This window comes from Calidris pugnax, unplaced genomic scaffold (genome assembly GCF_001431845.1).
Source record: "Calidris pugnax isolate Ruff unplaced genomic scaffold, ASM143184v1 scaffold123, whole genome shotgun sequence".
Classification (NCBI taxonomy): Eukaryota; Metazoa; Chordata; class Aves; order Charadriiformes; family Scolopacidae; genus Calidris; species Calidris pugnax.
Window position 1 is genome coordinate 993679 of NW_015090876.1, and position 25465 is coordinate 1019143.

The 25465-nt window shown below is 50.9% G+C and overlaps 1 protein-coding gene across 1 annotated transcript; it reads right to left on the bottom strand.

The window, feature by feature from the left end:
- Positions 1 to 603: 603 nt before the first annotated feature.
- Positions 604 to 18546, bottom strand: AMZ1 (archaelysin family metallopeptidase 1). The gene is made up of 7 exons (XM_014946215.1): positions 18504 to 18546; positions 10370 to 10703; positions 9581 to 9748; positions 8567 to 8695; positions 8081 to 8244; positions 6702 to 6878; positions 604 to 1291 (listed from the first exon to the last, which is right to left on the bottom strand). Exons 2-7 carry the CDS (start codon positions 10671 to 10673, stop codon positions 722 to 724), a joined length of 1512 nt encoding a protein of 503 aa, XP_014801701.1. The 5' UTR covers positions 10674 to 10703; positions 18504 to 18546; the 3' UTR covers positions 604 to 721.
- Positions 18547 to 25465: the final 6919 nt, after the last annotated feature.

Below are 25465 nucleotides of genomic sequence, written 5' to 3' on the forward strand. Positions count from 1 at the left end.
AGCAGTTGCGGCTCGAGCCTGGCTTGCTTTGAACTGAGGCAGCTCTGGAGATCCCCTTGAGTGTCTGCCAAAAGCTGGTCGTCACACTAAGGCTGTTCTTCGTGGCAGACGAGCTGCCAGGGATCTTTCTGCTTCACTCCCTGACTCTGCCCGTCCCCCTCTATCTCTTCCCCCCCTGCAGGAGTCCATCAGCCTCTCGTGGGCTCCTGCTCTCGGCTGATGGGCCAGTGACCAGGGCAGAGGGACATTTGGTAGCTGTGGGGGGAAGGAAAGGGAGAAATATAATCTGTGCTTCTGACTGCAGTGTGATGCAGAGGAGAGCTCTGTGTAGGGGAGAGCTGCCCTGGTTTCACTCACATCTGTTTGTTCAGATGGCCCAAGCTTCTGTGTGAACACACTTCGTGTTTAGCATGGACCTCTTCCTGCCTGCCTTCAGACCAAAGGAATTATGGCAAGAAAATACAAGCTCCTACATAGGACTTGACTGGGGGTTTGGAGTCGTGCTGTCGCTTAGACCAGCACAGGAAAAACCCTCAGAGAAGAACTGACGGCATCAAAAACATGTTAGCAATCTCAGAAAAAGAAACACCTTTTATTCCTGTGGGGAGTTGCTGTTTCTCTCTGACAGCAACAACTTTCTGGTGAGCAAGGTCAGGAGCCAAGGCCGTAACGTAACCAAAGCTGTGGGAGTGAAACTGGCCCAGCCCCAGGCAGACCCGGCCTAGTTTTCCTCCCACCGCCAACGATGAGGGGACGAGTCCCCTTTGGACAGTTTTCTGGAACTCAGTTTCCTCCGCAAGGAGGAAAATTTGTCTCCGAGAACCTTCCGTAGCCCGGTGTTGTCCTTAGCAAAGGGTAGGTCCTTCTTCATAGCAGGCAGTTGGCCTGTAAACATTTCCCACTTGGCCAGGGCATCCACAGTCTTGTCTACTTGAGCCAGCTCCTCCTCGGAGACGTTCCTCTCCAGGGCAGCGATGCAGGTCTCCAGCCACAGTTCGTAGTCTTTGATGATGTCTGTGGACTTGGTGGGCCCGGGGAGCTGGGGCTGGCTCTGAGCTTCCACCAGGGAACATGAGTGCTCGTCCTGTTCCAGCTCCTGGCCGATGGAGAGGGCCTGGCTGCACGTGTCCGGTGTCAGCGGCTCGGACAAGGAGGTCACCGCCTCGGAGTCGTTCTCACAACACATCCCTGAGTCCGAGCTGTATGGAAGGATGTCCTCCGAGGAGGACAGGTCTGCTGACTCTTTCCTTGGCCACGTGGACAACACGGTCTGTGTCCAAGCGTAGAGTTTCTGTGGTGAGAGGGGAAAAGGTTTCATGTTAGAGAATAGGGAAAAAAAAACAGGTATGCCTTCCTTAGATTTCATCAGGTCAACCTGTTCATCTTGGGGGGGGGGGGTAGAGGTTTCATGTTAGAGAACAGGGGAAAAAACAGATATACCTTCCTTAGATTTCATCAGGTCAACCTATTCATCTTGAGGGGAGCTCAGCTTCAGGTGCTGTGGTCCTCTCTGCCAGAAGAGGGGTTCAGACAGCTCATGGTTACCCTACAGAGCAGGGGTTTTCTCTCATCTCGCTTTCTTGGAGCCAGCATCTATGGCAGTTCTGCCCCCAGTCAGATGTGGGATGTATCTGTCTAATTCCTGTCCTTTCTGCCAGAAGAGGGGTTCAGACAACTCGTGGTTACCCTACAGAGCTGGGGTTTTCTATCACCTCGTTTTCTTGGAGCCAGCATCTGTGGCAGTTCTGCCCCTGGTCAGATGTGGGATGTATCTGTCTAATTCCTGAAGATGGTAGGAGAAAAATGGCACAAATCCAGTCCTCGCTGTGTGGATATGATCCCTGGGAGAGCCAAGCCAGCGCCTCTCTAGAGGAAGCTGTGTCATTTTAAAAGCTCCTGAGATAGCGGTGAAGAATCTTGTTTCATCATGCTGTTAACTCCTGGGGTAACGTGCATTTTATTCCTAAGAATAGCTCTTCCCCTCTTGAGCTGAAACGCACAAGGGGGAAGGCCGAGCTCCAGGAAAGAATTAATGAAAAGAAAATGTCTGAGCCAATTTCCTTTTCAAATATTCAGTGCTACAATGGGGCATGTAAGGGGTTGCTCCTGGCACATTTATTTCTTATGCTTTGGGAAATGAATCACAGCGCTCCAGTCATGGCTGGATAAAAGGTGATCTCCTTGGATAAAGGGTGATCTCCTTGTTTGCCTCTTTGGGGTGTGTGTGGGGTGTTTTGGTGTGGGTTTTTTTCAGCTTTTTCACAGCTTTTGTGACCTCTTGCCTCATGTTTACTTTCTGTAGCTCCCAGCAAATACCTTTGCAAAGCCCTGTGATTGCTCTGAGAAACTATTAATGGGAGATGCTGGTCACCGTGCTGGGTCTGTAGGTGCCCAGCTCAGGGTGAGCTTGGGGTGTTTGAGATGGGCAGGAGATTTCCAGCCCCGCAGAGCTCCCTCCCCCTTCCCTCCTCCTTTGCTCTCTCTTCAGGCAAGTGACAGAAAGGATAAAGAGCTCAAATTGAGTGGGTGGGAGAAATCGGCCCCGTTTCTCAGTCGGTCTGTGCATGAAGCCTCGGGGAAGAATTTTGTACAAGAACAAAATGGACTCTTTCAGCTGAGTTAATCCCCCCTGCCCCCTCCTTCTGGGGTAAGAAAAGATGTAAAGGAACAACTTTTCTCCTGCCTTGTGCCACCTCCATTAGCCTTTCTCTCCCTCTGGGTTTAAAAAGTAAAGGAGGCACCAGAAGCTGCAATAGGAGACGGAGGGGCGAAGGGAACAGCAAAGCCATCCACACGTGATTTTATAATGTCTCTTAAAATTCCTAAGACTAATGAATCTGGGAAGGAATCACAATTGCTACTTGGCCCCATGCCCCAAGAGGAGGAAAAAGCTGTGGAGCTGAGGCTGTTCAAAGAGTATACCTGGATTATTTAAGGCAGATAACTGCAATCTGTCCCAGGCACTGGGTGCAGAGCAGCCTGGGCTGCTGCAGGAGCAGCAGGTGAAACGCTGGCTGCGGTGAGGAAACACCACGAGGAGGGATTTGCTTTCAGTTTTCGAGATGACTCAGGCTGGAATAAGCAGCTGTGTTGAAAAAACAGAGTATGTTTCCGAGTGCAACTCGCATAAATAAATTGAGGGGCTCTTCCTCCTGCACAAGGACTGGTTTCCTGCCCCACGTGCTCCTCTGCCCGTAACCCTGTCTCCACCACAGACTTCAGTGGAGTTACCTGCTCCTGGCCAGGAACAGCTCGGGGGCTGGTATTTCCTCTGTTTATTACGAGTGTCTGGGGCGTTATGTGGCAGGAGGGGATCCGTCCTGGCTTTCCAAAGGGAAATGTGACTTCAGACTTGCACTTGGCCATCCCCAACCTCTCTAAATGTGCTTAGCGAGCAACTTTTTGCCATCTGATGTTGCCTCCAAATGCTTTGTGCTCTCTTCTGTCAGGTTCCCTGACTATTTAATTCATCTCTGGCATTTATAGTTCCTCTCACTGAGATTATCCCAACTGTCTTACACCAGCTTGTCCTGTATCTAGCTGAGCTTTTCCTCGTCAAGGAAGCAGATGTGGCGTTTGGCAATTGTATCCTCTCTTCAGGCTTCTCTTCGTTGGTGCCAGGAGATGCTGAGCGAATTACAGCATTTACTGCAGGTGTAAAGGCAAAAACACTTCTAAAAAAAAGCTTCGTGCAGATGGCAGTGCTCTTGTAGAAAGGAATAGCTGGATGCTGACAGGTCGGGTGTTTAAATAAACCAGATTTATCCCTCTGGTGTTCTGGGCAGTTTAAGCACCTCTCGGAGAGAAGCAGGGACCAAACAGCCACGAAGTCAGAGATGGGTCTCACAGAGAACTGGCAAAGCCCCACAAGTGTGGTTTTTTCCCCCCATGTGCTTCTGTGCAGCTGGTTCCAAGCTGAATGAAACTAGAGGCATCCCCATTCTCATTCTGCACGTATCTTGTTACAAATATAACCCACAGACATTAAAATAGGCAGCCGTGGAAAGCCCTGCCTCTGAGTGTGATGTGTGTCAGACAGGAATTATCACCAGGGAGAAGATAGGGTACTGAGTGAGAACGGGGAAATTATTTATATTCCACCAGCCTTTTAGCTACTAAATCCTGGTTTTTAGACAATAGAGGCAGAAAACCCTTTCTGGAGCTGAGGCTGGCTGAGTGCTATTCCTGAATGTGATGTTACCAGTTCTGTGGGTGGGAGAGAAGAGGCAAAAGATGAGTCTGGGACCCTCTACTTATTAGGGAGTAATAATCTGGGATCCTTTCTCATCTCTTTACACAGAGGAACTGCAGCAAAGGCCCTGCCTGGCATTTTCTCCCTGTTACCAGCAGCCCCAGAGAGGCAGCAGACCATGGTGGCCCATAGGAAAGGGCATGGATGTGGGATCTGCAGTGCTCCTGCTGCTGCTCTGGCTTGGAATCTGCCTGGCCCCCTCTCCCCCCATTTTTGGGGAAATGCAGGTAGGTTGTTGCATTGTGAATAACCTTCCTGCAAACAGCCAAAAGCCCTAGAGCTTGTGTGAGATGCTCTGACAGTCACAGACCATGTCTACAACATCCCCCTTGTTTAGGTTTAAGCTTTTTCTCTTGGCACCTTGCACAAAGAGCAGGGTCTGTGTTTGAGATGTGCTGCAGCCGTGTGTTACGCTGTGCTTTGGGGCGAGCTGCTCTGCTCCCTGCCCTGTCCCCTTGCTCCTGGCAGGGCCGGGGAGGGCTCTGTCTCTCACCCTGTAGCGCTCCACCAGCTTGAAGCCCACGACATGCTGCAGCTTCCGCAGGCAGATGGGACAGGGCTCCAGGGGCCGCAGCAGGGCTTCGTCCAGGCTCAGGGCACCCTGCATGATGCACTGCAGCCAGCGGCACGTCCCCAGCCCCATCAGGTGGCAGATCTCGTGACAGGTCACCTTTGGGGAAAGCAAACATCACAGGAGCACACGGTCAGTCCTGTTCCCTCTGCCCTTCCACCTTCCCTGCCCCGACAGTGGAACCAGCGCCTTGCCCAGCCCTGGTGGCCCTTCAGCCCAGGCTTTTCCCAGGTGGAAGGAGAACGTGGCTCCCGTCTCCCCAGGTACCCCACCATCCATGTTTGTATGGTGGAGGAGGAGGGGTGGATGGGTGGGTTGTTTTTTTTCAGAAGCAGATGTGGGAAGACCCTGTAGATAATGTGTTCAGAGCTCCAGGGCTGTGCTGCTGTCACCCTCTTCCTCGAGGACAGTGTAGTGTTGGGTTTGGCTTTTTTAAGGAGGAAAAACAGTCCCAACTGGGGTCTGATTAAGGACTGGTTTCCTGCTCCACGTGCTCCTCTGCCTGTAACCCTGTCTCCTCCACAGAATTCAGTGGAGTTACCTGCTCCTGGCCAGGAACAGCTCGGGGGCTGGTATTTCCTCTGTTTATTACGAGTGTCTGGGGCGTTATGTGGCAGGAGGGGATCCGTCCTGGCTTTCCAAAGGGAAATGTGACTTCAGACTTGCACCTGGCCTGAGCTTTTCCTCGTCAAGGAAGCAGATGTGGCGTTTGGCAATTGTATCCTCTCTTCAGGCTTCTCTTCGTTGGTGCCAGGAGATGCTGAGCGAATTACAGCATTTACTGCAGGTGTAAAGGCAAAAACACTTCTAAAAAAAAGCTTCGTGCAGATGGCAGTGCTCTTGTAGAAAGGAATAGCTGGATGCTGACAGGTCGGGTGTTTAAATAAACCAGATTTATCCCTCTGGTGTTCTGGGCAGTTTAAGCACCTCTCGGAGAGAAGCAGGGACCAAACAGCCACGAAGTCAGAGATGGGTCTCACAGAGAACTGGCAAAGCCCCACAAGTGTGGTTTTTTCCCCCCATGTGCTTCTGTGCAGCTGGTTCCAAGCTGAATGAAACTAGAGGCATCCCCATTCTCATTCTGCACGTATCTTGTTACAAATATAACCCACAGACATTAAAATAGGCAGCCGTGGAAAGCCCTGCCTCTGAGTGTGATGTGTGTCAGACAGGAATTATCACCAGGGAGAAGATAGGGTACTGAGTGAGAACGGGGAAATTATTTATATTCCACCAGCCTTTTAGCTACTAAATCCTGGTTTTTAGACAATAGAGGCAGAAAACCCTTTCTGGAGCTGAGGCTGGCTGAGTGCTATTCCTGAATGTGATGTTACCAGTTCTGTGGGTGGGAGAGAAGAGGCAAAAGATGAGTCTGGGACCCTCTACTTATTAGGGAATAATAATCTGGGATCCTTTCTCATCTCTTTACACAGAGGAACTGCAGCAAAGGCCCTGCCTGGCATTTTCTCCCTGTTACCAGCAGCCCCAGAGAGGCAGCAGACCATGGTGGCCCATAGGAAAGGGCATGGATGTGGGATCTGCAGTGCTCCTGCTGCTGCTCTGGCTTGGAATCTGCCTGGCCCCCTCTCCCCCCATTTTTGGGGAAATGCAGGTAGGTTGTTGCATTGTGAATAACCTTCCTGTAAACAGCCAAAAGCCCTAGAGCTTGTGTGAGATGCTCTGACAGTCACAGACCATGTCTACAACATCCCCCTTGTTTAGGTTTAAGCTTTTTCTCTTGGCACCTTGCACAGAGAGCAGGGTCTGTGTTTGAGATGTGCTGCAGCCGTGTGTTACGCTGTGCTTTGGGGCGAGCTGCTCTGCTCCCTGCCCTGTCCCCTTGCTCCTGGCAGGGCCGGGGAGGGCTCTGTCTCTCACCCTGTAGCGCTCCACCAGCTTGAAGCCCACGACGTGCTGCAGCTTCCGCAGGCAGATGGGACAGGGCTCCAGGGGCCGCAGCAGGGCTTCGTCCAGGCTCAGGGCACCCTGCATGATGCACTGCAGCCAGCGGCACGTCCCCAGCCCCATCAGGTGGCAGATCTCGTGACAGGTCACCTTTGGGGAAAGCAAACATCACAGGAGCACACGGTCAGTCCTGTTCCCTCTGCCCTTCCACCTTCCCTGCCCCGACAGTGGAACCAGCGCCTTGCCCAGCCCTGGTGGCCCTTCAGCCCAGGCTTTTCCCAGGTGGAAGGAGAACGTGGCTCCCGTCTCCCCAGGTACCCCACCATCCATGTTTGTATGGTGGAGGAGGAGGGGTGGATGGGTGGGTTGTTTTTTTTCAGAAGCAGATGTGGGAAGACCCTGTAGATAATGTGTTCAGAGCTCCAGGGCTGTGCTGCTGTCACCCTCTTCCTCGAGGACAGTGTAGTGTTGGGTTTGGCTTTTTTAAGGAGGAAAAACAGTCCCAACTGGGGTCTGAAAAGAGCAGCACCGTCCATGAGAGAAATCTATAAGAAGCTACTGGCAATAACAGATCTGGTCCTTCCAGAGCAGACGCTCTCAATGTTTGTGCCAAAGCAAAAATGGAGCTGGAGTCATCTGGCCAAGCATGACCTCCTTGGGAATTGGCAACCAGGGAAAGGCTGAGGATGGAGTGTTCCCCTCCTCCTCCCACCTCTGCCTAACAGCATTGGAGATTACTACAGGAAGAGATCCCAGACTAGAAAATCCTGAGCAAATGCCAGGGGAGGCAGAGGGAAATGGCCTGGAAGGTGTTGGTGTGACTGCTCCCCACGGGCCAGCTTTGGGAGAAGCAGAGCTGGCAGGAGGGCACAGGGGAGATGCTGGGGTGAGGGAGGACAGCACTCATGAAGAGGATGTGTTGGAGAGGAATGGAGTTTAAGGGCATCTGCATATAAACATATGTGCAAACTTGTCTTAGGGATTTTCCTCATCCATCCACGTAAGCAGGGCTGGCACCTGGTCCTCTGCCCTTCTGGGTACCAGTGTCTGAGGAAGACACAGTCCCACCTTTACCTCGGTGTGCTCCATGCCATAAGGCAAGTCCTGTAGCCTCAGCTGATGCTAGAGTTTGCTCCAGTGTCAAGGGGTGTAAGAGCTGTCTATGTTGTGCCCTAAAATACAAGCTCTTCAGGACTGGGTTAGACGCGTGGACTTGGCTGGGATGCCCTGCATCTCCTGGGAGCTGGGTCTCATGCCAGTTTCACTGGGCTGAGACAGGGATTACACTCAGGTCTGAGACATTTAACCCTACCTGGCAAGAAATAGGGGGTGCAGGAGGTGGCTGGTCCTACCTTACAGCACTGGACCATCTCCTGGGCACTGAAGGGCAGTGTCCTCTCTCTGCTCTCCTCGCTGACTTTGCTCAGCTGCTCCTTCTGCGTGAGTGGATTCAAGCTGCTACACCCAGCCTGGGGGAAATCCCCGGAAAATCTGGCAAAGCTGCAGACTCCCACTTCTGTAAAGAGAGACACATACGAGTCAGGCATCAGCTCTCTCCCCACTGCCTCTCACCTTGGGCATCATGAAAAGAAAGCCATTGTAGCAGGGTCCAGTTGAGTGCACGGGGCAAGAGGAGACACACTTCCCAAAAGGTTTGTAGCACCTCAAGTTACCTTTGTCTGGATCAGGAGCCCTGACTCCCCTAATTTTAAATTGGGAAAACATAGTTCCTCTTATCAGGGAGTGAATAGAATGTTAAGGATAAAATTTAGCTGTTCCAGTCCCCCAAGGAAGGCTTTTTGGTACGTTGCTGGGAGATCATGGGACACCAATCCCACCTTGTCCTGGCAGGAATTTGCTGAACGTGAAGCTCCAGGTCTCACACGGGTAAAGGTCCAGCAGAGTCAGTCCAAGGACACACAGGGCATCCATGGGCTTGTTGTTCTTCAGGAAATTCAGGATCCCATCTGGACAAATACATGAGAGAAGGCCGTTAAAATAAAGCATCCCTGGAAGGTATCAAGGGCTGGAATTTCTCTTGTTATAGGGGAAGAAGGATGCAATCCAAGGCATGGATAGGCAGAGCTGCTCCATTCAGCATCTGGGCTGAAGAACCATGTGTGGCCCATCCCCTCAAATCAAAGTACGAGCAGCCCTGGCTTCTGAAGTGGTCTTGAGCACTGAGTTAAAACAAAGCAGAGCTAAGGGCAGAGACATGGGTGAATTCAGTACTGACCCATGGAAATCAACCCCTGGAAGCAGAAGAATTTCCCTATAGGATTTCAGATCTGAGCTGGAGCAGCCCATCGCTGTGACGTTGGGTTTGTGTCGACCACGTGCTGCCCACAGTACCTGCAAACAGCCTGTTCCAGAGGGATGTTTGTGCAGGGGCTGTTTGGCAGCTGACAATCCCGTTTCCCTGGGGAGCTGCGTGACACTTGAACCCAAATTTCCTGACATGAAAGGCCGGTGGGATCCCCACCTGCACCACCCAGGCCATGAATTTACTTTGGCTCTGGACAAGAGCTGGGAGAGCCCAGAGTGCACCACATCAGCAGTGCCTTCCCGCAGAGCCCATCCCATCATTTTGCCAAGCTGGACCTAAGCATAATAACACTGAGGAATACAAACAGCAGAGGAAAATATGATGAAACTCACTTTGTGTTTTATTCCTGTTTCCAGCCTCAGAGTTCTGGGTTTTCCACGGGAACAGGATTTCTCCCTTTTCACTCCCTTCCTCCTCCCCTCCCTGCTCAGGCAATGAAGGGCTATTTCAGGCATTTCCTAAGGGAGGGCTGGTGCCCCTGTGCCAAGCTGAGCTCTGCCCGGGCTCCCCCCTGCCAGGTCCTCACCTGCGTGGAGCTGCACCCTGTCCGTGTCCTGGCTGTGGCGGTAGCAGCAGTGAATGGAGGAGATGGGGATGGAGGGAAGGCACTTCACACGGAGCCCCAGGAAGAAAGACTCCACACAGCTCTGGAGGGAATCCAGCAGGGAGAGCCCGGCAGGCCCTTCCACCAAATCTAAGGAGAGAAGCTCTATTAATCACTCCCTCAAAGCCAGGGTGAACCATAAGATCCGAAGGGTTTTTGTGGGGCCGACCACAGCATCTGGGTTAGTTCTGAAGATAATTGGGAAGCGGCAGATGGCTCTAGGTGGCTCTACAGATCTGGAGGAGAAGAGGGGACTCTTTCTGAGAGGTGGCCGGGGGCATTAGTGCACTCTCTCGTTAGCAGAGCAGATGTGCCAGGAAGGTTTTCTCCTATTTAAGTCGTGCAGAAAGATTAATGTTGGAATGGGTGGCTGCTTTCCATGACCCATCAGGGATGGAGCTCCAGAAATGCTGGTTTACCCAGCATAGCTTTACACATAGATAGGTATGTGAGTGTGTGTGCATACTTATATTCACAGCAACTCTCACCCAGGGACACACATGCCATTTACAGGGCAGGTCTACTGATGGTTGTCATTGTGGCTTGTGACTCTGGACTTGGGGGGCACACCAGAGCCTTTGGTATTACAGACTTTGCTGTGGCAATTGCATTTTGCAGGTTGGTCCTTAGGAGAAGATATTCGTAGCATCCAGCACCACCCACCTCCCTCCCGTATCTCCCCAGGTGGCTCAGTGAGGATGCTCCCGTTACCTATAGGTTGGAGGTAAATGTGCTTTCGACAGAAGTTCTGCTTCCTCCTCATCATGGCGTGGTAGAACGTCTCAAAGTCCTCAGGGGCATCGGGATGGCTGAGGAGCCAGTCGAAAGCCGTCCGGATGAGCAGCGTGCAGAAGAGCGTTCTCTGCGGGTTGTAGGCTTCGGAGAGGAACAGCTTCTCTGCCCTGGAGAAAGCTTTGGAGTAGAGCTCCTGCAGGGCTGGGTTGGTGGAGATGAGCGCGTCCTTCAGAGCCCGGGGCCCGAAGCTGAATTCCTGAGCGTGTTTGCACTGCAGCATCGCGGAGACACCCGCCGGCTGTGGCACTGCCTGCAGGAGGGGACACAACCATCAGCACGTGGCCTCCCCAGGAACCTAGAAACCTTCTCACTCTTTGATCTCATAGAATCATAGAATTGCCCAGGCCGGAAGGGACCTCCAAAGCTCATCTAGTCCGACGACCTGGAAACCTTCTCACACGTTCCTCTCAAGGCCATTTGCCCCAAGATCCCAGCTGTGGGGTTTGATTGGGAGCTTATAAATGCTGTACGTGGAGCTGGCCAGAAGCCCTACGCGTTTACTAATCTCGAGGCCATCTGCCCCAAGATCCCAGCTGTGAGGTTTGATTGGGAGTTTATAAATGCTGTAGGTGGAGCTGGCCAGAAGCCCTACGCGTTTACGTGAGAGAAGGTGTTACAGGGTGCTCTACATCTGTGTGTGTGTCACTGGTTCATGGCCAATGTACCAGTAGATGGTGCTCAAGAATGCATAGCCCACGATTGCAGCTAGATGTCTGGATTAAATCAGATAGTTCGATTATTATTTTGTTTTGGTGCTCCATTCCGAAGTCCCAATAACATGGAAAACACCTCTGTGACGTGAGAGAAGGTGTTACAGGGTGCTCTACATCTGTGTGTGTGTCACTGGTTCATGGCCAATGTACCAGTAGATGGTGCTCAAGAATGCATAGCCCACGATTGCAGCTAGATGTCTGGATTAAATCAGATAGTTCGATTATTATTTTGTTTTGGTGCTCCATTCCGAAGTCCCAATAACATGGAAAACACCTCTGTGTGTTGTACAGCTGGCTGCACTGGCCCTGATACCATGTCGAAAGTTGGTGCTCCTTTTTGCTTGAACTAAAACACGTTCCTTGGGGCTCTCAGAGGCAAAGGCCCATGGCAGGAAGGAAGCAGTAGGTCTTGGTCTTTATTTATCTATCAGAATCCTAACCTTCTAACTTACCTGAAACCAATGAAAGCAGCTGTTCACTGTTGACACTTTCCTTTAACAGCCTTAAATCCCTGCTCTTAGGTATTGGCCTGGGGCATCTGCTGGCTCCCAGCGCTGTTGTCAGGCTACAAGAGATGCAGAAAGGTTTGCCCAGCCTGATCCACAGGTGAGACACGGTGTGTGAGAGCTGTGAGTGTTGGTGCTGCCTCTCTAACGAGATACGTATGGGCCCATTGCCATCACCTCACTTCATGAATAACTTCATGTCACACCGTGTTATCGTCAAGAATGCTGGTGATGACGTAAAGTGGTAAATAAAGAGCAAACAAAAGCCTGCAGCAGGAAGAAATTAATTCAGAGCATCCCAGAAATATCCTCTCTGGGGTCCTTTCTAAGGCCACCGTGTTCCAGAGCTGCAGAAGTCAGGAACCAATTCCCCATTGCAGTTTATGCACTCATGGATATTCCAGTAGACGTCTTGGAGAAAGGGAAGAAAAAGAGGAAACAGTACAATCCCTATGGCTAACCTATGTCTGGATTTCTCCAAAGACACTCATTTTTTGTAAGGAGATCATGCCAAGTAGAATCAGAGTATTTTGAAGAGGGACCTGGGGCAAAGCTGCCTACCACAGGTAAGTGTCCCTTCTGTCTGCAGCAGAATGAAAATCCACAGGTAGATACACACAAAAGGGTTTCTAGAAAGTTTTCTCTTCTATTAGGCAAGTTAATACTAACCTAAAAGAAACCAGACAAGCTTTCTGGGTGGATAAACAAATGTACCAGCTGCTGCCCATCACTGTTATTACAGCATTATTACTTTTATTTATTTCAGGAGGAACCGGTTAAGTCTATCATTTAAGTGGGTCTGCAGCCCAGCCCTGCCAGGTAAATGATACTCAGCGGCCCCTGAGGACAGCGATATAACAAGAAAATTCAATATTTAAAAAATAGTACCGACATGAGCCAAAGTCTTCCCTCAGTAATGCAGAGAAGACTCTGGTAGTTTGCACCATAAGAGGAAGGTGGCAGCCCATTAAAATTAACATGGAGTTTCTTTACATCTAACCCTTGGGAAGACGTGTGTATGTATGAACAGTCCTTAAAAGAGACTTGTTTTGTGTGATCTTTTTTGGCGCTAAGGGCGTGTAGACTAGGAGAGGGTGAGCAGTTTTCTTTTGTATTTGCAAGCTTTGTATTTCTCTGGCTTTAAAGGCTGACAGCAGCAGCACGGTGGGATCTGGAGCGACACAAAGGCCCTGCTCCAACGGAAATTTAGAAATAAAATCCACGATGCTTCCTCATCCACCTCTTCTTATTGCCCAAAAGCTGTCAGAATTGCTGCTGCTGTTTGTTCCAGGTAGCAACAAGGGTTCGTGTGAGGTTGTTCTGTGCTTTGTCACCCAAATCTCCACACTCCTGACGTGCTTCCAGATTTGGGAGGGCGAAGTGAGAGTCTGACCCCACCAGGTCATCAGGAGTGTTGCCTTTGCCCAGGGCCAAGTTTTCATTTGTTCTGAGTGAACTTTAAATACAAGCATCGTTTTTTTCTGGTCATACACAGAATGAAGTTAGACTTGGAAACCTCTTAAGGGTATTAAAATGACCAAGGATGTGATCCTGGGAGCTACTGCCTGCCTGGTGCTCCTGGGGAAGTCAAGGAGAGACGTTGCACTTGGTCCAAGTTGAGGGTGATCTTGTCAGAGGAGGTTTCTGAGAAGCAGGAGCCGCTTCCATCAGCGCTTCCTGGCAGTAAATGGAGTGTGGGTCTGGGGGAGGAGGAGGAGCTGGTGAGAAAATGAATGGATTTCTCTTTTCTAAATGGGAAGCAGCAAAGAGTGGACGTTTGCAACGGCAGATACAATGAGCACACAGTCCTCTAGCATGTGTTCCCCCGGGGGTCTCTGGTGGAATAGAGTGAGTACCCAAAGCTATGGGACACACATTGTTTCCCAAGGCTGCCTAAAAGGGGATATTCACCCAGCTCCAGACGTTCCCAGCTTTGAGCAGGGATGTTTTGTGCATGGCCACTGTGGCTGAGGATATCCATGATTGGGAAGCTCACGCACAGGGATTCTCTTGCAGCACAGAGTCTGGAGCCACGTGTGGCTCCTTCTCCTGCAGACTCAGGGATTGCTGCCCACAGAACAGCACCGACCCCTCACGCTCTCCAAACCCGGCCCAATTACTTCCCTTTAACGAGCTTTTCTCAAATGCTTCACTGGGGAAAATTAATGCTTCAGAAAAATGTTATGGACAACTTCAGCAGTTTAAAAAAGAGGCCGTTTTACAACATTAACCGCAGTAGATGTTATTTGTGCTTGATCTAATATATGAATATAGTGTTTCATTAACTGAAGTAGTGCAGAAGGGCTTTGCAATTTTTAGCTCTTGTGTCAAGGGTGCCTGGTGCGGTGCTTCAGGAAGGAATGGTACTTTAGCTGGGATTTATTTTTTTTTCCCCTCAGTTTTTAAGAAGCTAAGGTGGTGATGAAGAAGTGGAAGAACCCATGGGTCCTGATGCCCTTCAGGTATGTAGGAGGGAGACATCATGTCTTTAAAGTAAAAGGCATCTAATTTGGGTCCTTGTTTAATGACAAGGCGTAGGACTTGACTAGCAAGTCCTGAGGAGGAGAAAGTAGCTCTCTTTATTTAAAAGGATAAAAACTTGTAGTTGCACTTGAGGAAATGCTTTAAGCAAAATAATAGTGTAAAGATCTGCAAGTGGAGACGCTCCTCACATCCACTCCTGTGCCACTCTCTACTTTTATCATTAGACAAAAAGCATTCTCCTCCCAATCTGCGTTTTGTCATTCCATCTTGCAGCCATTTGCTAACTTTGTAATTTTTCCAAAACGAGGAGAACCTGCATTGGATCGTACAAAAGAGCAGTGCCCGTTTGAGCCCATGAAGGACACAGCCTGTGCCAGGAGTCCTAATCCGGTGTATGGAGACCTCCCTCTCTTTTCTGTTATTCCTATCTTTCATTTTGTTGATGACCCCATCTGTGCAGTGCCATGGGGACACACAGAACCCAAAGGTTTTGGCACTGGGCTCCTTGCCCACTGCTGGGGACAGCCTTTCCTGGGGGTTATCTTGTAGGAACCCAGTTGTGGCCTTTTGGGTTGTGGTGGATGCTGTGGGGCAGGAGCTCTGAGGACAACACGGGCCGTACATCTGGCTTTTGCAAACACAGGTTTCAGATCAGACTTGGTGTATCACACAAATCTTTTTACTATGGAATTGGAAGGATTTTTTTTTTTTCCCCAGTGGCTGTTTTCACTAGAAATGCCCCCAAAATCCAGCCTCAGCATGTGACAGCTGAGCAGTCGAAATACGCCCTTTCTTACAGTAACCTGTAATGTGCTCTATATTGCAATTCAGGTTCCTCATAAATTATTCTCTTTCCAAATCAGGCACCTATAAATTATTCTCTGTAATTGAAAATTACCTATGAATTATTCTTTTTGTAATTCACAGATACGTCATTTACTCTCTATTATATTGACATTGCTTTCTTGGATAGATATGCCCGGGGCTGAGAGTAACAGCGTAATTCTCAAAAGCCAAGGCAATATCACACAGTGAGAGTTCAATGGGGATCTTCTGACAAGGCAGAAATGGGTTTGTGTGCAGAAAAATCTATGTTGTACAGGTCCAGAGAAAGGCACTCTGTACATACTATATTTATTTGCTATTTTATGGGATTTGGCCCAAATATTGAAGAGATAGTATTTTTTAAAACTTTTTTTTTAACTGTTTGGGGTTTTTTTATAGCTGGTCATTCTGAAGTTGTTTGTTTTATAAATCAAATTGTAAGTAATTTCCAACTCTGACTCTCTTCCATACACTGCAGCCTGCGGATGCACAGGAGATTCATTCTGTCTCCTTCCCCTCTCAGCTCCCGTGGAGTATTTAGAGGCAGACTCACTTAACTGCGCCCTTCGGATGTCAAGAGGGACATTAGCTGCAGCCTGCGGATGCACAGAAGGAGATTCATTCTGTCTCCTTCCCCTCTCAGCTCCCGTGGAGTATTTAGAGGCAGACTCACTTAACTGCGCCCTTCGGATGTCAAGAGGGACATTAGCAGAGTCTCTTAAAACTGATTAATTGCTTAAGCTGGGTGCCGTGCTGTAAACAAGCAGCGACAGTGCAGAAAATTCATAGCCAGTCAACAGAAATGAAAAGCCCAGAGCAAACATAACAAGCATTACCTAATTATCAACACATGCCCTAGTTGCTTAATAGCTCTTTTCCCGAGATGTGGAGTTGGTGTCTGCTCCTCCAGGACCCGCCTCTCCTCCCCAGCATCACCCAGATGACAGCCCCAAAGCAATATTCTCAATTTATTATTTGTTGACATGTATAGGAAGAGATTTTTCTTGACTGAGGAGCTGAACTCTCAACGGGCGAGAAAGTCCAGGGTGATGGGACAGAGAGAGGACACCGAGGTGTGAAGGCATCTAACCCTGGGCCAACTAAAATTCTCACTAGTCCAAATAAAATCGTCACCAGTCCAGCTCCTTCCTGGAGGACCTAAACACAGCCCCTTGCTCAGACCCGGGCCCTGAATGAGCTCAGCTGCTGGGATCAGACCGGGTTTCAGGTTCAGACCTAAAATGGGACAACCCGCCAGGGGCTCTGGGGGAACTTCAAGACACTCAGCACTTCTCAGAATTGATCTCCTCTGCTCATGGATGAAACACACCCTGGACCTGCTCATCCCCATACCTGAACCCACAAGGAACTGCAGCATCTTCTGTTTGCTTTGCCCTAAATGGCCACAAAACACTGAGTCAGATCTGTCTGTGTTCCAGACCATAAAGTCAGATCAAACCTTCTGGCCTCACGTACTGCCAGATCCCAATAATATTTGTGTGTAACATTTCTAGAATACGTTTGTGACTCAGAAACAGACGCTTTGTGTGGTCTGTCTCTAAAGGAGTCTTTCCCAGAGCTGGGGAAATCTTCAGGGATTCTCACATGGATTTACTGGGAGGAGAATCTACCTGTCACCTTGTGACTGTGATTGATAAGTTACTGCTGCCAGGCTCAGTCCTGGAAGTTTGTCCTCACATCAATCTTCCTCATCAATTTACTTGGACTGTTGGACAAGTCAGATGGGCAACGCGTACGCAGAGAGGTTTGTGGGACTGAAGAGCAGGTTTGTGAAGGTCATTAAATACCTAAGATGGAGACAGGTGCTTGCATCTGTCTTTATTTAAGTGCTCTTATTTAAGTGCTCAGTATTTAAGAACACTCATAGATCCACTTTCCCCTTGATTTTGTTTTATATTAAAGCCTTCTCTCTTCAATACACTTTTTTTCACGTGAATATGTATTAAGGACATATATTAATCCCTAGTTTCAGTCTTTTCTCCTAAGGGTTTTATTTATTCCATGCTCATACATAATGCTACTTTTTTTTTAGTGCCTTGTAAGTGTCACACAGACACTCATGAACTTCTCTGTTCCACCCTCCAGAAAACAAACAGACACATGCCTTTCCCCCTGCTCCCCTTCATCACCCATTTATTCATCATTTTCTGAGCTTTCTGTGTTCATTTTAGTCTGGCTAAACTCTCTGTGATGCTTCTCCCACGCACCTGTGATGAAGGGCTGGCAGCATTTGTCTTCCTTTGCTCTTACACGAAGCAAATCTCTACAATCTACTGGCCAGTCCCCGTGTATTTGCCAACCAGAGACCCCAAAAGCTCCCAGCAGCACCTGTCAGCGCTGTACAACCAACCTAAAGCTGCAGAGATACCCGAGCTCTAATCAGTCACAGCTCCAGGCACTTTGCTCTTCATCATACTCGTCTAGACAGACTAAATGGTTTCTGCAAGACAACCCCAGCCTTAGCCAGGGAAGAGGCTGCATTTTCCATACAGATGAACGCCCAAACAGGTATGGCAATGGGTAGATATTCCCTCCAGCACAGGCATCATGAAAGTGGTTCATCCTGCCGTATAAATGCACCGTAATGCTGTGCCTCCTCCCAAGAAATCTGCTTTTTAAGTGGTGCCGCCGGGTTGGGGATGTTTCTGGGCATTTTACAGCCCAGGAGAAGGAGTCCAAGGTAGAGCCGTGGGAAAGGAGCCACAAAGCCAGCGTGGCTTCTGGGGGGGGTGACACCGATGACAAGACCCCCAAAACAAAGGTCAGAGAGCTCTGCCAGCCCGGAGCTTTGCTGGGTAAGAGACATGTTCTGGAAACGCTGCAGAAGCAGCTTCTGCTCCTGGGACACCTGAGCCCCTGCTGACCCCGAAAAGGGGCTGGTGGTGCTGACCCCCAGGATGGGGACGGCACGGGAGGGGGTTGTGGGGAAGGACCAGGTCCCCCAGCACCGAGCTCAGCCCCCCGGCACCCCCAGCCCCCGGGAGGATGCACCAAGGACAGACCCGACACCCCAGGACGGTGCCTCGGGCAGGACCCCCGGTGCCCCTTGGGGATGATCCCCGGAGCAGGACCCCCATCACTCCGGTGGGGGAAAGCCCCGGGCAGGACCCCCATCTCCCCGCCGTGGGGTGGGGGATGCCCCAAGCGCGGCCCCCCCCGCAGCCGGGCGGAGGGGATGCCCTGGGCAGGATCCTCCATCTCCGGGGGAGGATGCTCCGAGCCCGGCCACCAGCACCGGGGGAGGGATGCCCAGCGCTGGGGGGGGATGCCCAGCACCCGGGGAGATGCCCAGCACCCGGGGGAGGGATGCCCAGCACCCGGGGGAGGGATGCCCCGATCCTTCTCTCCCCCTCCGGGGGGTCTCCCACCGCACCCCGATACCGGCCGGCCCCCCCTTCCCGCCGCCCCGAGCTTTGCCCTCCCTCCGATGAGGGCGACCCCGCGTCCCCCCCGTGGCCACCCCGAGCTGCCCTGGAAGGGGATGGGGGCCACCGGACTCACCGCCCGCCGGGCCGGGGCTGCGGAGGCCGGGGAGGTGCGGCAGGGCCGGGGCACCGGCACCCCGGCTTGGGTAGAGACCCCCTGCAAAGTGGGGGGACAGGAAGGACACTGTGGCCACCCCGAGAGGAGAAGGTGTCCCCGGGTGGTGTCCCCTCCCGGGCTGGAGGCTGGGAGAGAGGAGGGAGGGCAAAGCCAGCCCGCGTTTTGGAAGGGGGGGGGACCTTCCCCAAACCGCCCGGGGCTGAGGAACCCGCCAGCGCTGGGAGCCCTTTAATCTCTGCTCTTAATGAGAAGGCGATGAAGCAGCGGGCGCCTGGGGACCGGGGCGCTCGGGAGGTGGTTTCGCCGCCGTCTCCTCCCCGGGAGCCCTTTTGTATTTTCCTTGATGCCCCGCTCCCTACGGCCCCCCCCCACATGCCCTGGATGCGTTTCTGTGTCCCACCATGGCCTTTAATTTGGGACTATTACCTGTTCCTGGAAAGGTTAATTACGTTAGGGGAGTGGAGCTCCGTTCCCATTTCTTCATTGAGTCTGGCTTTCATGTTTTCATCCCCTCAGTGCTTTGATCCCTCATTTCTGCCATCCCTGGATGGAAGGAAAAAGGAAGAGGGGAGTGGAGCTCCGTTCCTGTTTCTTCATTTAGTCCGGCTTTCATGTTTTGATCCCCTCAGTGCTTTGATCCCTCATTTCTGCCATCCCTGGATGGAAGGAAAAAGGAATACCCTGGCTGGGACCCAGGCGCGTCCCTGAGTCACATAAACTGAAATTAAGAAAAAAAAAAATAAATCTGTTTTACAGCCTCAGGAGCTGCAGTGCCCCTGGCAGCCCAAATGCTGCCTGGATGCCCAGCACGACCAAGGGTGGGTAGAAATGCCCCATTGGAGCCCAGGCGGCCATAAAAGTGGACAACCAGCCATGTGCTGTGCTGTGGGGCTGGCGAGCACCAGGATGAGCCCATCACTGTGTGCTGCAGCCCACCCTCCCCGGGACCTGCATTGCTCTTAAGGCACCGACAGCATCACTGGTGAAAAATGGCCCAAATTTGCTGCTATCATCAGCAGGCTGAGAGGAGAAGCAGCAGCTTCTCCTGGCAGCAGCGGCTGCTCGTGAAGGCTCTGTGGGAAACCTTCCTGAGATTCCTTGTGCGGGGAGGGAGGGAGGGAGGGAAGGAGTCCTGAGGCCTTGCAGCAGCATCATCTGCCACTTCGGCTGCTACCTCAGGCACAGGAGGTGCCCTCTCTGCCATTTTAATTGGTTGCTGCTTGTAATTAGAGTTTATTTGTATTAATGAACTGAAATTGTCTGTTTGTGAGTTGCTCACAGTACACCATCAACATGTTCAGGGCAATACAAGCCTCAAAGAGTCAGCTTCTGCTCCAGGGAAGCCATGAGATAAACCAGACAAAAATACTGTCGTGATACAGTTGTGATGCCTTTTTTTTGGCTAAGAAACCTATTGCATTTAAACACAATAATTAATAATCTGGCTTAGCTGCCAGATATCTGACTGACCAGCATGGGTAAATGGGACTGGTGGTGTTATGGAATGTCCATAATGATGCATTTATCCCAGGCAGACATGGAAAGTCCATGCCCTGGAGAGTTTATACTGAGAGAAAGAGAGAGCAGGAACAGAGTGATGGGGAAACAGCCCCACATTCACGCTCTGGCTTTCTAGGAGGTGAGTGGTTTTATTAAGAGAAGATGGGTAAAATGGGAAGGGGAAAAGGGAGGAAGAGGAGGTGGTGAAAAATGGGCTGAGAAGATAGCCAGGAGTCACAGAGGGCAGATGTGCAGTGAGTGGGAGGGAGGGAGGGAGGGAGCAGAAGAGCGTGGGGATGGTGGTGCTCAGCATTAGCTCAGCTGTGATTAAAGCTGGTGGCAGCAGAGACGTGATGCTCACCACAAGTGGCCTTTATCTGCAGGCAGCAGCAGCAGCAGCAGCAATCATTATTCTGCTTCTCAACTCAATTGTTTATGCCGAGCTGCGTTTCCGAGAGAGGCCACGATCTGTTGCCTCCGCGTGGAAGGATGCGAAATAGAGAGGCACCTGCCTTGGGTCGGCCAGGGCAGGAAACTTCATGGAGCAGCACCTCCTCAGCGGGGAATTGGAATCAAAAATTGCCCAAACTGATGCCTAAGACTGGAATTTAAGTAACTGTAGTTGTTTCGCTGAAGAAAATTGTATAGTGAGACATAAATAGCTCCACGAGGAGAAAAGGCAGGTACCCAGGGGCGGTTTAAGCCAGAGAGAAGAGACACAGCCCAAACCCACAGCTGCAGGCTAAAGCCAGGCAAATTGAAATGAGAAAATAGGCGTTAATTTTTTAAGAATGAAGTTGATTAGCTGCTGGAACAAATTACTGGGGAAAGTGAAACTCTTTCCATCTGGTAGCGTTTTCCAATCAAGATAAGATGCCTTCCTGCATGATGGGCTTCAGCCAAGCGTGTGTTCCTGGGTTCAGCAGAGCAAGGCTGGGGTGAAATGTGGTGGTCTCTGCTCTGAGAAGGTAAAGAGGTGACTTTGTGTTCTCACCTGGCCTTTAGGAAATGAATTGAAGGCTCTGCTCTTGGTGTGTATCCCTAAATTCCTTCTGGAGAGCTGTGGTGGTGCTGCACTGGGTTGTGCCTTTTGGACCAGTAGCTGAGCATGGCCAACCAGAGGATGGCTCAGCCCCAGCCTGTCTGGTGGGGTTTTGTGCCCCGTCCCCTCAGCCAAGTTGGGGTGCTGGTGTGTGCCAGGCTGGTGGGACAGACCTGTGTTTGTCACCTCAGGTTGACACGAGACTGCTGGACACCTGGATGGAGGTAAGTGACCCCCAGGCAGTGTCAGCCAGTTGCCCAGAGCAGACAAGGAGTGAGCTTTGTGCTGGATGTTGGGGACTTTGCAGTCCTGCAGTGTCACTGGGGGAGATCATTGCCCTCCCAGGTTCTCTTCCAGCCCTGTTTGCCCTTTTGATTTGACCCAGGACTTCTTTCCCGGTGGGATTACACTCTGAATATCTGTGCAGTTATTTGTCAGAAAGCAAATGGCTTGCTGCAGGTGTGAAATATTCTCCTCTCATTGGAGTTCTGGCTTTTCAAAAGTCAGGGTGTTATTTCTTGTAATCTTGAGGCGGTTTTGAAGGGGCCAGGGTGCCTCTTCACTTTGGTCTGTGCTGCCGTTGCAAAGCGTAAAAGCCCATGAGCTCACTTCTTTTGAAGTTTGGCTATTAGTAGCTGTTTGGAGAAACCAACATGGGTTCAGGTCTTGCTCTCTCTCTGCTGGTCAACCACAAAGCACTGACCTGGGTCAGGATAGGGCTGCAGAATGACCAGCAGCTACTTTGCTGTTGGTCCTAGGGCGGTTGCAGCCAGAGCTGGGCAAGGAGCTGCCTCCCCTCTGCTGTGGGAGAGGAGAATCAGGAAATGTACACACACCAAAAAAAAAAGAGTATTGGCTCATGTTGCTGCTCCTATGAAAATGGGGCAGCTGCAAAACTTGCTAGCAGGGACAGGCACAAAAGCCAAAGGGTGAGATCTACTCTATATTAATGGTGATGGAAAGGAAGAGGGGAAACAGGACGGACTGGTTTGTAGTGGAGATGGAGACTTACTGGGAGGAGGTAGCATGGGTTGCCCTTCCTGGGACAGGTTCCCTTCCTTTGCAGGCTGAAGCTCTGGTGGTGTGTTTCTGGTTGGCAGAGGGAATGAGGTAGAAGATGAGGAATTATTAAAGCAGGTGATCACCTTCAACAGGAGAGGCTGAGGGACCACATCTGACAGGACTATGGGAGCTTGTGCTTCCTCGCTGAAATCAGTGGGTTTGGCTTTTTGTGTACATGGGAGGGTGTCAAAGGGAGATGAGATGTTCCTTGCCTCTTCCATTCACTCGTGATAGCCTTAAAAATGCCATGTATTGTGCTGGTGCTGCGGAGAGGCTCCTCCTTTGCCCAGCTGCTGCCTTGGGCGCTACCCAAGCCCAAGCTGTCCTGGGTTGTGTGCCAGGACGTGCCCTGGGATGCTGCCTCGTGCCCTATCCATTGCCCTTCCCTAAGGAGCCTTGTGGATGAACCTCCTGGGGGTATGGGTGAAGAGTGATTTGAGCCTGGTACTCGTATTTTCCCAAAATTCTCTTGAGAAATCCAAGTGAAGCATCTGGGATCGGCAGCAGTGGAGGAGAGCTTCCTTCACTCGGTGGGAGGTGGTGGAAGAGGAGAAGAGAGCAGCAGGCACCTTCTGGTCGGTGGGGGAGTGGAGGCATTAGTGTCCCTAAGGCAAGGCTCCTGCTCTGTCTGGACAACACACTGGACCAGCCAAATTGTCCCTCTCTGCTCCGTCCTGGCAGGGTCCAGGCTCCGTTGGCAGGCGTGGGGAGGAGCAGTAATGAAAACAAGCGAGTGGCTGGTGTCACTGTCACACCACAGGCTTTAAGAAACAAACACCAAGAGCCCAGCCCCTCTCTGAGGAGTGAGCACGATCTGCTGCACACGAGGATGCTGGAGGAAAAGAGAACAGCAACGGAGAGAAGATGAAAACTTTGGGCAGAAGATCTGCAGAGGAGTGAAGGGGACCCATTTATTTATATATTTGCAAATAAGTCACTAGATTGATCCACGTACATCGTGGGCAGCTTCTAATACTGTGGGTTTAGTCTGATTTAAGCCTTTTTACTGGGGTTGGAGACCCTTGAGAAGGCGCTGCTGACCCACAGGTCTAGGTGATCGTGGGCTCAAATCTGTCTTTGTGCCAATCTAAGGAAAATCTATTTTATTGCAAGCTGTGCCTATATGCAGGGTCTTCTTCTCCTTTACTACTGATTTCATGTTTGAAGTGTCTGTAGGAAATCAGTGTGGATGTTCCATGATTCACTCCCATGAGGGAGCGTCGTTTCAGGTCCCCATATGGTCGCAGAGGAGGGGGCTGAGGTGTATTTTTACAGCAAGGAGGATGCAACTTCAGTGTACAAATTTCTGGGCATAAGAGATCTGGGGATTGTACAGAGTGATTCTCTTTTTTTATTATTATTTTTTAATTAATAAAAAACAAAACACACGTTTTCTTCCTCTTGGCTCTTGATTAGGATTTAGGAACAACGAGGAAGGAGGCTGCTGGCTGAGCAATCCATCCCTGGCTTTAAACTCAGCCTGGTACCTGCTCTGTGTCTTCCCTGGGGTTCAGCAGAGTCCACTTATCGAGGGCAGCAGAAATAGCATCTCGCTTCCTGCCTTCAGAGGAGGTGTTAAGTAGGACATCGTTAAATTTGGGGTTATTAGTAAGAGAAGAAGGCTAGCTATTTCTTTTTAAATGCTTTGGTTTGATGACCATTGGGCAGAGAACTGCAAAGGGCTCCCTTTGTAGAGGGCTGGAGGATGGAGGCAATAAATTATTGGGCTAAAGTGTGTGTTTGGGAGCGTTTCAAGTTCCTATACGTGCAGCCCTGACTGGCACCCAGTCCTGCAGCGTTTCAGCCCAAAGAGTGTCTCCTTGATGTTGGTAAAGGATTGGGGCATGTCCTTGGTCTAGAGGAATTTGGGGATCACTGTGTGAAAGTGCAGGCGGGGGGGTTCTTCTTGATGGCATCTCTCTTTTAAGGTTTATCAGTTTTTCCCTAAGAGAGGGACATATAGGTGTCATTTCTCATGTGCAATACCATGGAGGCAGCAGCATCTATGGAAACGTGTGCTCCACATAGAAGAGTGGAAGCCTGTGAATGAGAGGCAAAGCCCTGCAACGAGCTGCCCGTGTAATTAAAAAGCTGCAGTGAGCTGGAGAGGGGGGACAGCTGGAGGTGCTGAGAAACAGAAGTGATCTCAAGTACTTTGCTGCAGAGATGATTAGAGAATTTGCCCGGGGGGCTGGTTTTCTGTCCTTTACCAGGTGACTCACGCTGTGCAGCCTGGTGGCCACCATCGCTGACCCAGAAACCTCCAAAAGCTGATGCAGGTGTGGGAGCTAAACTGAGCTCAGGGACAAGGCAGAGGAGTGTCACAGGGCTGAGGAGCTTTAAGCCAGAGCTAATGCCCGTGTCTTGTTGGACTGACACATGGCTGTGGTGGTTTTGCCCCTGGGTAGACTGCAGCCTGCTCTGCTCTGGGGTGGCTGATGATCCGCTTGTGCCCCCTGATGCTCCGGAGGTGGCTAAAGGCCAAGTGCTGTCATTAGGAACCAGCTGCAAATTAATACACGGTGTGTGATTAATGTGCTTTTTAAATGCATTCATGTCCTGTCGCACTGGCTGCGGCTTCTGTGTCACATTCGGTGTTCTCAGAACATTTATTAGCCTTACAGATCCCTTGATTATCGCTTTCTCTTTTATAATTAAGCCATGAAACTCAGCATGGCGCAGCTTATGCAGTATTAATTCATGCCTGGCATATTCTGCCTGTGCCCTAGGATAAGTCTAAATGCTGGCAGCTGGATTGCTCTCTGCACAGTTGCTATTCTGAATTTGTTTAATATGATTATAAAAATCACATTCTGTGGCCGTATGGGCAACCCGGGTCTCGTCACCGCCGCAAGCAGTAACGAGATGTGCCCTGACTTCCTTGGGAGCAGCATCTGCCCCCATCAGTGCTGTGAGATGGGGCTTCCCCCTGCCCCAGGCGATGGGTGATGCTCTCCAGGTCTGTGCTATCAGCTCTGCCTCAGTGCTAATACGGCCCCATGTGCCCTCTGCTCCCTGAGCATCCTTCTCGGGACACCCCTGTGAAAATCCCCTCCCCTCGGCCCCCCCCCCCACATGCCCTGGATGCGTTTCTGTGTCCCACCATGGCCTTTAATTTGGGACTATTACCTGTTCCTGGAAAGGTTAATTACGTGAGGGGAGTGGAGCTCCGTTCCTGTTTCTTCATTTAGTCCGGCTTTCATGTTTTGATCCCCTCAGTGCTTTGATCCCTCATTTCTGCCATCCCTGGATGGAAGGAAAAAGGAATACCCTGGCTGGGACCCAGGCGCGTCCCTGAGTCACATAAACTGAAATT

Coding starts and splice junctions, on each gene's coding strand:
- AMZ1 (XM_014946215.1), bottom strand. CDS start 10,673: ATGCTGCAGTGCAAACACGCTCAGGAATTCAGCTTCGGGCCCCGGGCT. Junction 8,245..8,566: donor CAAATTCCTGCCAGGACAAG/GTGGGATTGGTG, acceptor CTCTCTTTACAG/AAGTGGGAGTCTGCAGCTTT. Junction 6,879..8,080: donor AGATGGTCCAGTGCTGTAAG/GTAGGACCAGCC, acceptor CTTTCCCCAAAG/GTGACCTGTCACGAGATCTG.